The sequence below is a fragment of the Poeciliopsis prolifica genome, unplaced genomic scaffold (assembly GCF_027474105.1).
Source record: "Poeciliopsis prolifica strain line A6 unplaced genomic scaffold, Auburn_PproV2 SCAFFOLD019, whole genome shotgun sequence".
NCBI lineage: Eukaryota > Metazoa > Chordata > Actinopteri > Cyprinodontiformes > Poeciliidae > Poeciliopsis > Poeciliopsis prolifica.
This window is the reverse complement of record NW_026562394.1, coordinates 8,838,544-8,850,818: the sequence shown is the minus strand read 5'-3', so window position 1 is coordinate 8,850,818 and position 12,275 is coordinate 8,838,544. Positions and strand designations below refer to the sequence as shown.

Genomic DNA, 12,275 nt, shown 5'->3' with positions numbered 1-12,275 from the left:
CCAAAGAAAGTTTCTTTCAAACGCAAAATGCTCGTCTTGACTAAGTTATTGTTTATTGTTCTTTCACCAAATGTCCTCTTTTGAGTTTCTATTCTCCAATAGGCAATTAAAAGATTACTAATTAATTAATCTCAATTAACTCATTTAAATCATGTGACGCACGATTCCAAGACTTTCAGCAGCTAAACTCACACTATTTCTACTTAAAACTCCTGATCAAATTCATCTGAATTAAATACATACATTTTTTAAAAACAAAGTCAAATGACTAAATTCTAACTGGTTGCTTTCACAGTGTAGAAATGCAGTAATTCACTTCAATAAGGAAACTGATTTTAGCTTTCCTTGTAGTGTACCAGCTGCCCCAACAAGCGCTGACACATGATCCATCATCGAAGACAAAAGGAAGGAGGAAGAGACAGCAAGATGGCAGGAAAGCTGACTAAGATCCCTAGAATTGGTCTGCCCAGAAAGTGATGACACTGTCTTGACTCGCTACATTCTGCTAACTGATAATGTCAACAAAAGACACCCACACACACATACACACCCCATCGAACCAGGTGATACTCCTATCTATGCTCTGACCGCATATATGTACACAACAAGTAAGAAAGAAGTGTAGCATCTTTCCTTTCTGTCCCTGCCACACCTTGCAGTGTGTGCTCTCAGGAACAATCACCTGTCCCCGGGGTCCAAAGTGTGCACTTCAGTGACATCACCACTGATCCTCAAGTGACCCGCCGCGTCACGAAGTTGGTGACGTCAGCCACTCGGCAGCGCGCATTTAGAGCAACAAAAGACGGAAGCAGTGCCAAATAAAATAAAGCAAAAAAAAACCACCATCAATCTTTGGAGACGAGTGAGGGCACACCTGAAGCACAGGTACGAAGATCAAACGTACGCTTTGGATTACACAGAAACACACACACACACACACACACACGCGCGCGCGCGCGGGCACACAAAAAGTCTCAAAATCCCCTTTTGTTTCCTCTTGGCCTAGAAGTGAGCGCGTCACCTGCTCTGCTATTGGGTTTTTTTTTCTTTTCTGCCCACACTGTAAATGACTGAGCACTTCTCATTGGAAGCAAAAGTTGAGTTTGAAGTAAATTAGACCGAGCAGCTACAGGACAGACCGGGCCCCCAGGCATGCCGGAGAGCCGGGACAAGTCTTTCTTTCCGAAAGACAGAGAAGGACACACCTCTACCAGTGGGGGGGCCCCAGGGACCCCTGGGTGAAATCTGGTCCTGTAAGTGTGATTGTGCTTGCCCCACATGCATCCCCCCCCCATCCCCTCACCCCATCTGTTCCTCTCTCCTTCTCTTTCTCCATCACCTCCCACCAGCAGGCCACGTTTATCTGCCGTAACATGTGTTTGCCGCAAATTTGCACCTCTTTCTTTTTTTTTTTTTTGTTAAACTAAATTTGGTGAGGGACGACGCTGCGTGCCTGTGCTTAACCCCTCCTGTGCGTCACCACGAGCACATTCCCCGAGTCTGCTTAGAAAACAAAACGCTAAGCTCCTGACGCTAATCACGGACATACTGCAAATTCCTGGACGCAAATTGAGGATTTTCCAGGATTAGATGAAACATTAGTAATGCCAAAAGTCCCAACTGTAGTTTCTTAGTCAGCTTTGGGAGACTTTCCTGTGAGTCCTCTGCTGTGCAGTGCGCAGGGTCTGCTGCTGCAGCTACAAAATGGTTGACAGCCCTGCCTCTGCCTCACAAAATGGCCTCCCTGTGAGCAGCTGCTAGTGCAAAGATGCAGAGCCTGACAGTGAGTCATTGCATAACACGCCTGTCTGCTACAACCGTTTGAAGGACATATATTTAAATACAAATAAAAGACAGGAAATAGTCCAAAAGAAGATGTGCCAGAAGCTTCTTTTAGAGGAGTTAGAAGAGAAGCTCACCTGAATGTGCATTTTGATCACAGCCTTTCCAATCAGCGTTGCACCAAAAAACGTCCAGAAGGGGACCAGAAAATGTCCGCATGTTAATCCGGCCAGGTCGAACAACGGGTTTGGGATCTGAGGGATGAGAAGGTGTGATTTTAGACGAATTGTTTCAGTTCTGCACAAGAAATAAAACAACTGAGAGTGAACTATTTCTGTGTTCCACTGATTAAAACAGAGCACGTGTAATTGTGCCAGCTGGATTGTCAGAGAAAGGTGATTTTTTATTTTATTTCTTTTAACTCACAGAGGCGCAGGCTAAAATCCCAAAGAAGCCGACCTTCTGGATGAGCTTCTGGATGGCTGCTTTCGCTCGGGATCCAAAATCCTGAAAAAAAATAAAATAAAAAATGAAAATAAGAAACTGAGAAACTGAGAAAGGTGTGTTAGGATTTTTAGATCACATCTTTAGTTCAATTTATAAAACGGAAAGCTTTTTCTTCAGGAAGTAGGTTATAAAAAAATCTTGCTTTTTGTTTTACAATTTGATCCACATCAGCCTGAAATTAAAGAGAGAAAAAAAACACGTACATTTTTAAAACAGTTTGCATGTTTGACATAATATTCAAAAAAACTTTCTGTTCATCATAAAATGAGTTAGAACCAGTGTCGTTCATCCAGCTGCTGTAAGCCTCATCAACCAAGTCTGACAGTTAATTTGTTTCCATCATTTTTTGTTGGAATGAAATATTTCTCCCTCTTCCCATGTAATGATGTGTCAAGGTGTTTTATTCTTGTCAAATAAAACATCGTCTCTGAGTTTTATTACTCAAACTCCTCCAAACATATCACAGCAAAAATAGAACCAAACTAAAAACAGAAATTTGTCCAATTTATCCAGGTATAAAGTGTGTAAAGTGTAAGTTACGCAGCAGAGCAAGAAAGAGATTTATGTGAAAGGAGTGTGTGAACGAATCTGCAGTGTTGCTTTTTAATTCCTGTTTTGCAGAATGATCGGAATAAATGATTTCTGGCTTCTTTTTTTTTTTTAAATGCACTTTTAGAAATTAGAGGGATATAATAATAAACTTTTAGGGTTTTAGCATCATTTCTCAGTGCGAGCGTTTCACGGCATTAAGATGTTTTTATTTTTATTTGCACGCTGGCATCTTGTTTTGGAATCTTAAAGAAAACCCTTCACTATCAAAATCAACTGGAATGTGAAAGAAATATTTATGGTTTAAATTCTTCCAGTAAAACTAAATGCAAAGGAAAAGCAGCAGCATCAGGAGATTCTTGCTCCTCCAGTGAACAAGTTTGCAACAAATGACTTAATTTGAGGACCAAAAAAAAGGAAGAAAAAATAAAAATAAATATTAAAATTTTGATATTCAGTAGAACATATTATTTAGAACTTTAAATATACTTTGAAGAGGTTCTGCAACACCACATCTGAGCCTCTGGGTTTTTCCTAAAGTTTTGGGATTTTATTTTACAAAAGAGAAAATCTTCTTAATAATTAGCATTCAAATATAGATTTTAAAATATATATAAATCTGAATCTGCCTAGCTAATGCACTGTTATACAAATACAAGCAAAAACCAGAAGTGGTACAGAAGAGTGTATGTCGCAGAGAAAGTATTTATGCTGCGAAACCAACTCTTCTGATATGAAATAATTATATTTACCGTAAACATTTATCAAAAAGAGATTTTTAAGACAAAACTTGTTTCTGAACTAAAGTTAGAGCCACCCTGCAGCTTTAAAAGTGATAAAAGTTTGCAGAAAAATGCTCTGATTCACCTGTCTCCTTCTCTAAATAAATTGCAGAAAAAATATTTTTGGACATACTTTATAGCCTGCAGAAACATTTAGCTGGTTTTTGCATATCTGTAACTCGATGTTAGTGCCTTATTAATTGTTTTAAGTGGTAAAGTGAGAGAAAGACAGCAGTCTTGTGTCATTCCTGTGACTCAGAAACCCAGGACTTTTCCCCTGCTGTTGCTCCATCGCTCCTGACAGAATAACAAAGGCCTCTTTCCTCTCCAATGACACAGATTTATCCAGAATAGTCCAGGAAGAGAAGATATTACCTGATCGGATTTAAATTGTTTTTTTGTTTTTTTCCAGAAAGACTGTGAGTGCCAGGCAGCGCTGCATGTACAATATATGAAGGTAAAGAGAAAACAATTACTTCAGGACAGAATGCATTTCTTATTGTTAAACTGGAGGGTTTTTTTCCACTGAAATGTAAGTTTTGCTGATTAATAAAATACTTTTGCTAAATGCAGTTTGAAAAATGTCGTTTTCAAAATTGTTTAAAGCAAATCTGATTGTTTAGACCTTAATGTGATGTGAAATTTTTTTTTGAACAAGCGAAAATCAGATTTAACAGTAAAGAAAAATGTGCATCAGATTAAACTTTTTATCAAGATTTTGGGTTGTTTTCTGAAGAGATATCAAACTAATTATTTTGCTAGTTAAATATATATATAAAAAATTTAAATAAACAATATTTTATTTCGAGACATTTTAATTTACTTTATAAAAGATTAAAATGCCTTTCTTTTTCTGCTTAGTTTTCTCAATTTTACCCAGACAAGTTCCGGAATGTAAAAAACTGAACATAAAAGTTTTAAAGCTTTAGGTCGATTTTGTTCTTACAGAATAGAAAAATAAACAGAAAAATGAAGTAATTTGAATGATTAAATTTAGATTTTCTAGAATAATGTACATTTAAAGAGCTGTGCATCTGATTTAATCCTTTCAAATCTCTGTGAAGAATATTTTCATCTGTACAAAATAAAAGATTTTTGTGCATAAATGGACACTGCAAATGCATTTATTAATTAAACCAATAAGAAGGCCTTGCTTTGCATTTAACATTGATACAGGAATATATGAATGCTTGTTTGAATTTTTTTTTTCATAGAATATAATTAACCTGATTATTTGCTGTACTTTATGTTTAGTTTCCCAAAGATTAAAGATTTATTCTTGTCTGAAAAAGTCAAAATTTAAATAAAAAAAAATACAGTTTTATGTGATTTTAATAAAAGACAAAGCAAGGCCTCTCCGATTTTCTTGTAGATATTTTTTTCTTAGCTTCATGATGTCCAGACGGGAGGCTTGCAACGTTATCATGCCTTATATGGTCAATAAAACCAATTCGGTGCTGATGACATTCTTTGCGGGGTGCAACCCAGCAGACAGGAAATCTGAGAGACGCAGGAGGCGGCCAAATAAGGTGGTGGTGGGGGGAGCAAAGAGACACAGAATCTGATTGGTTCTCGATTTGAATTTCTGCCTCCACTGTTGTCCAATCGTGAAAGTTTCTCGTCAGACAACCCAGTAGTTTTAATTTCACCCAGTCCCCATGTGCATGTGTACATCTGTGTGTGTAAGTGTGTGTGTGAGCAGCTCAGCTGGAGGGATGCAGGGAGGGAAGGAATGTGCGTGGCTGCTTTACAGCCGAACCGCTGAGGACAGAGTCTGGGACACCTGACAAGGATGGCTCCTGCAGAACCAATCACAGAGCATTTCTTTTGTTTTCAGCAATCGTGACACTTTGGTTATTTAGGTGCTTTTGGCTCGTGCAGCGAGAGACCATAAAAATAGTCAGAGAGCATGAAAATATCATTGCAGTCTCAACAAAGGGTCCCAGAGGAGATAAGAGGAGGGGGCCACAGAGCATTAGTGAGCGTATGTGTCAACTTGTGACACTGTGATTTACTACAGTTGAACTGCACACATGGATCCCCTCTCCTTTGTGCATTTCTGGGCCATGCAGGCATCTATCTAGGATGGGTAGGATTCAGACATCCCGGCTCTGCCGCTGGCGGCTGAAGGAAAATTACGTTTTTTTTCCCTGGCGCCTGGCCAGGAACATGTCCTCCCAAATGCTGGCCCAGTTCTCCACCCCCGTTAGCAGCAGCCTGATGATCAGGAGGAATTACATTTTGTAAAATCATTTCGAACCTATGATCCCGTGTAAAGGTAAATATTTGATCCCACCTTTAGCTGTTTCACACAGACCAGGAGCTATTTCTGTATCCTGATAAATTAACCCTTAGTAGGCAAAACTGAGGTAAGTAAAGTTCTCCATCGGTTTTCTTTTGATTCAAACACATATATTGAATAGATTAGGATTCATGGAAAAGTTGGAATCAGAACATTTCAAAAATGGGGGCCCAGTGAGAATTAGAGACGGACAAAAAGAAAAGACATTAGGATATTATTAATATGCAAGTAATGCTTGACCTCATGATATGACCAGTAAATAGGCAGGTGGCCCGGACTTTTACCAGAATTGATTCAGGATAAACATTTCAAATTATGAACAACCAGAGGAAAAACAATACTAAACAGGCACAATAGAGTTTTTCTCAGTTTATTCAGAAATTGTGAAAAAATGGGAATTTCCTCATGTCAATGTAAATCTAACATGTATATATAGCATAATGTGAATATATTATGTGATATTAGCAGATATGCTCTGTATGCTAATAGGCTCAGATGCAGATATCTCCAAATGAATTTTCTCAAACTGGCCTTTTGTCTGGAGACGCACAAATCAACCAGAGCTCAGGATGGACAGATATTTCAAGGATAGATGTTTTAAAAACTTAGTTCAGACATCTACTTTTTAAGAGTGTCCTGGCAATTTTTCAGGCTGAGCAGCGACTGGCAAGTCAAATATTTTTCTGTTCATTAGATGCATCTGGAAAATTAATTTTCTGATGCATTTTTCTGAATCATTCAGAACATTTCTATATACAGTCATCAAATTCTGAAGCACAAATGTTGTAATTTACAAACTCATAATTGTATTATCTCTTTCTGGATAACAAAAGCATCAAACAACAGCATCTACTTTAATAGATATTTTAAAACTATAATTACTAAAAATCAGTTCAATGACGAATGAATGGGGATAATCATGTAACATCCTTTTCACACATCAGTCACTGAATATCGGAAACCGCTATTCGGAAAGTGACTGATCGGTGAATCTCTGTTGGACTTTTTGTCTTTTATGATTTTATTTTTTAACACTTTAAAACCACGATGCGATACCCATTTATTAAAGTCCAGTCACCGACAAAAAGCAGAGCAGTGACAACCCTCTGCACTCTATTTGGAAAAGTAAGCATGAGACAGGGAAAAATCTATGCACAGCCTATACACAAGTCAACACCCACGCACTCGCCCCCCCCCCCCTGCCTACCCGCTCACTGTGTGTTTTTTTTCTCAATGAAAATCTTTCACACACACACAACGTTTAAAGTTCATCTCATTAACTCCTGACAAGCCTGCGCCTGCTCCGTCCTCCACAGGAAGTGGATTGATTAAGAACTCGTGACGCAACCGACTTTACGGTCCCCCTTTCAAGAATTAAGAAAAAGGAAGAAGAGCACAATCAAATCTGTCCAAACACACACACACACACACACACGCACGGAGAGAGAGAGAGAGAGAGAGAGAGAAATGCACCCCTGAGTCCACGTTGACAAATTCTTTAACAAGCTGTGGTTAAAGGGAAGCTGGTTTTAGTGTGAGTCACCCCCCTCCTTTCAAACAGTTTACTGGAAATAAAGAGGGAGGAGGAGGGAGGGGGCACTTTCAGAGAAGTCACGTGACGGGGCTGGGCAAACCACAGCACAGAGCGGCTTTGAGTGCAGTAGGCCAGGGGGGAAAGGAGGCATACGCCCAGCGCAGATGGCCCTGATTTGAGTTACAGGAGATACGATCCTGGGAGTTGGCAATCAAGAATTCACAGCCTGTTAACCCCTTCCGTTCCAGATGAAAGAAACATCAAAAAGGGAAAAAAAAAAAAAAAGTTGCTAAGTCAAATACATAACTAGTTCAGATGGAGGCTGGGAGAACAGAATCTGAGACAGCATGTGTCAGTTTGGAGGATTTCATGCCCTCTTGTACTGTGTGAGCAGGAAAAAAAAAAAAACTTTAAGAGGAGCCTGACATTCATGACATCAGCGTCTGGAACCGTTAGAAAAGGCATGACTTCATTATTTTTGAATAGGTCTGTTGAATGAGAGAGAGAGAGCTGGAGAGAGAAAATACTTTGAGAGGTTTGCTGCTGTGCATCACGTGAACTTGTGGCAGGAAGTTGGCTCGAGCGGGCTTGGAGGAAAAAAAAAAAACAGGCTTAAGTCAACCTGCTTGGCACTGGCGGACCATAGGGACCAGAGCGGCGACAAAGTCCGACAAAGCTGGGGTGAAGAGTGTGTGGACTGAGAGTGTGTGAGTGTGTGAGTGGGAGGGAGGGAGGAAGAGGGGAGTCGGGGCCATCATGGATGTGGAGCCATGGTGGGTTGAAGCGGGGTCACATCCTTGACAAAAAGAATTAACCGCTTCCTGTCTGATGCACAGTGATCCGGACATGTCCTGGTTTTTCTCTCCGTTTTAGTCCCCCAGTGGATTCACTTTGCTTTACTACCAAACCGAACGTCCAGCACTGAACGCCGCAGGTGAGAAGACCTCAGCGGACTGGCTTTGCCGGAACATCCGAACATCAGAGCAGCTGTAAAAGCTTCACGGTTCCACATGTCTTAAGTCCGTGGTGGTGCAAAAAAAAAAAAAAAACAACTTGCGTCCGGATGCTGTTCAAACACACAAGTCCGCGTCACATACTTTCACACACAGCTGCGTAAAGGAAGAGAGAGAGAGGCAGAGAGAGAGAGAGAAGGAGGATAAGAGAGAGTTTAGAGAGAGCAACACACAGTGGAGGACACAGGAGTTGAGAGAATAGCAACTGAGGGACAGTCAGACTAAGTCAAAAAGAGAGCGAGGCTGAGGTTGCGGTAGATTCGTCACTTCCAATCAGTCTCTCTATGGATGCGAGAGCAAAAGGTGGCGCTCCTCCTGCGTCCCACCGTTGCCGGTTTGCTCGCGGACGAGGTCTTCGGCGCTCGGATGACGATTGAGACAATGCGTACGACAACGTCGGCCGTTTTGCCTCGCTCCTCTACGCTCTCCTCCGCCTCACTGGCCGACTGTCGGCAGGGAAGCTCCCCTCTATCAGCGAGTGATGTCAGAGCAAACCCCTCTCGCACATGTGGTCCAAACTCCGGGGCTGATGTTGATTGCCAGCCTGCGCAGCTGTCCTCTGCGTTTTCAGCAGGTGCAGCATCCCCGCGCTTCGTTCGGCCGCAGGACGGGATTTCTTATGCTGCTTTTTTTGTTTTTTATTTTTTTAGGAAAATGTGCAGAAAATATGGGGGGCACACATTAACTCAAGTTCTAGTCAGAAGTTTACATATACAGGTCCTTGATATGAATGCCATCAGTTTTCAAGTTGTAAAGATTTGTGTTCTTTTTCTATACAACTTGGAATTTTTAAAAAACAGCTGAGTGTTTATCGCTGATGTTCTCTCATCCACACATGATCATAATTATGCATACAGACTCAAATATGTTTTAATTTGACTTCTCAGTTGTTACTAGAGCTGAACAAATTGGCTTAAAAATAAAAATCTTAAGATTTTTTTCATACCAAATCATATTTTAAATGATTCTGTCTTATGTAAAATGAAACTTTTTGCAGCAGACAACTAATCTGAAGTATTTCTTTGACAGCTATGACAGATTCAGATGCGTGACTAATTTTCCGCGCTCAAATGAAGCGAAGTTGATCAGAATAGGTAGCGTAGTTAGAAGGATAAGAAACTCCAACATCATCGTTCAACCAGGAACAAAGTATCTGCTGCTAAATGAGCACCATTAAGTTTATTATTTGCAACTACCTACATACCATCTGGAGAAACTTTTATGGTCAGATAAATAAAATAATAAACTGACAAAAATGATTTTAAAAAGAGAAGTAAAGGTGAGGTTTTCATATCTACAAAACCTGTGGAAACTATGAAGCATGGCAGTGGCAGTATCATGCTATGCGGGTGTGTCTCTCGTATTGCACTAAGAATCACAATTTACCTTATTCACCAAATTTGTGCACACAAACAAGAAGCCTCACTGTTTTCACTTTGCTCTTATATTTATTTGAAAAATAAACATGTAAAACTAATTTTGAATAAGAAGCTTATTGCAAATATTATTGAAATGAAATAGGCTGTTCTTCAGTTCGTTAAAAGTTTTTTTTAAAAAATCCTAATAACATGTTGCCTGATTGCTTTTTTTTTCTTTTTTGCTTAACTGTATCTTTTTTTTTGCAGAAATTATTTTTTTTGTCATATTTGTGAATAAAAAAAAACTTTGATTTGAAATGTTTCTAACCTCATTATACTGAAAAGTAAAACCCCTACAGTCAACAGCAAGACTTACTCACTCACATGTCACGTATGTTATTGTCGTGACCCATCAGATAAATTACAAACGGTTTGACTCAGTTGGGAAAAATAAGAGTCAATGACTCAGTTGTTCACTAGTTCTCAGGCATCTATAAATGTTTGGTTTCTCCTGCTCTGTCTGGATGTTTGAGTAACAAGAGAAAAAATAAATAAAACTTTCCGGAGACTGGACATGCAACAGGCAAATCTTATAAAATGGTTTTTCCGCATGCATGCATTTTATTTCATTTTTCTTGCATTATTCATAATAATAGGAGTAGAAAAATAATATTTACAAACAGCCGTGAGGCATTGTTGAAATATGTGGATGGGTAGCATGCTGAGCATATTTTTCAGGAGGTTCTCTTAATGAAAGCGTGAAACGGAAGCAGCGTTTTACTCAAGTGCATCACTTGATGATCTCGGACTCATAATGTTGTGCAAGAGTGTGATTGTGACCGCCTCATTGAGAAATGAAGGTGTGGTTATTTCAACAGCTAAAGTGTGTGGTAAATCCCCAACTCAAGAGAACCAAGTGAGAATTACCTTCATGAAAAGAGCAACCGGGCCAGACAGAGGAGAAAGTAACTACAGTGACGGTAACTAGAAGAAGGTGCGAGGAGCAACGTGTCACCTGGGCGGACTCGGTCTGGTCCAGCATTTCCTCAAACTTCTGGCAGTCTTCATCATCTGGGTCAGCGCCAGACAGCCGGGCAGCCCGCGCCATGAAGTAAGGAGGGAGCTCCCCTATAGCGGTACCAGCGCCCTGTTCGGCAAAACACAAACAACAACAACAACACAGAGACAAAAACTTAAAGTCAATATGTCAGCTTGAAATAATGTTGAGGGAGTTATGATGCTGTAAAGAAGCATTTTCCTCTTTTATAATTTTATTACAAAATCCCACTGTAGCCTTTAAGGGGGTAAAAAGGCAAGGGGTGGAATAAAAAAGTATTCAATCCCTTTGATGTTTTACCCTTTTTATTGATTTTACAAATCAATAATGAGCAATGACGTTTGGCTTTTTTGACAAATACAATGACCAAAAATCAATTAAATCTGAAATGTCAAATGTTACCGGATTTCTACAAAACAATGACAATTAAACAAAATGACTGAATAAATATTCACCCTCTTTAAAGTGACTGAAATAATTCAACAGAATTGGTGCCAGTGGGGATGCTGCTCTGCAACAGGACAATTACAATATCTAAAACGTTCAAGTATTTTACGAAAACACTATTTTATGAAGTCTACTGTCATTTTTGTATTTGGTCATTTACCAAGAGGTTGATGTTTAGTTGACATCGGAGGCGGAGAGGCACCAATATTCTTCCCGTGAGAAACCTTGAGTATAAAATAAAAGCCCTTCCACTCAATAAGCACCAGATAGAAAATAAGGCAGAATGATTTTTGTCTTTGTTTATTTAAACAACGTTCTTTAAAAAGGCTAAGATCATTTTGGTTCTTTGTGTGAAAATTCCTGACATGTTTGCATCTGTTTAAAGTATTTTTAAATACCTCATATAACTTTTCACATACATATACAACACCTTTAAAATAAAACCATCCTCATCTTTGTTCTGTGTATGTTCTCATATTCCATATAAAGAAAGTCATTGAGTGTAATTTGTGAACAGTTTTGTTAACATGGTTGCTCAGAAACAAACAACAAAATTACACACATCCCTTTGAAGATGTGACTTACCCCTCGTCTAGAAAAAGTTAGCTGCACTGAAAAGAGCACCAAAAAGAGGGGTAGAGTGCTGTAGCACTTTTGTCCGTTTTCATTTTGACTAAAGGAAGTCTGAGACATTTCACTGAAACCTAAATCAATTACAGTCACTAAGCCGATTGTGTTACCCTATAGACTAGCAAGCAAAAAACAGAACACAAAAAATATTTCGACAGCCACAATCTGAACAAGTTTTCATTGCTTGATTACTGGGATTGTGTAACAGAAGCAATTAACAGGACTAAAACAAAAAGGATTTACAAGAGTAAAAATCCCACAGATTTTCAAACAACTGTGGATCCATTACAAACAGGGCCAACACAGGGGGAAAG

General features: G+C 39.3%; 1 protein-coding gene across 1 annotated transcript in view; it reads right to left on the bottom strand.

Moving 5' to 3' along the window:
- Positions 1-12,275, bottom strand: part of LOC129368594 (vacuole membrane protein 1-like) — a 75,219-nt gene that overhangs the window by 27,743 nt on the left and 35,201 nt on the right. Inside the window, exons 7-9 of the mRNA XM_055043639.1 lie at positions 10,843-10,974; positions 2,209-2,289; positions 1,920-2,036 (exon numbers count right to left, since the gene is read on the bottom strand). Coding sequence (XP_054899614.1) covers positions 1,920-2,036; positions 2,209-2,289; positions 10,843-10,974 — 330 coding nt within the window. The remainder of the gene's footprint in view (positions 1-1,919; positions 2,037-2,208; positions 2,290-10,842; positions 10,975-12,275) is intronic.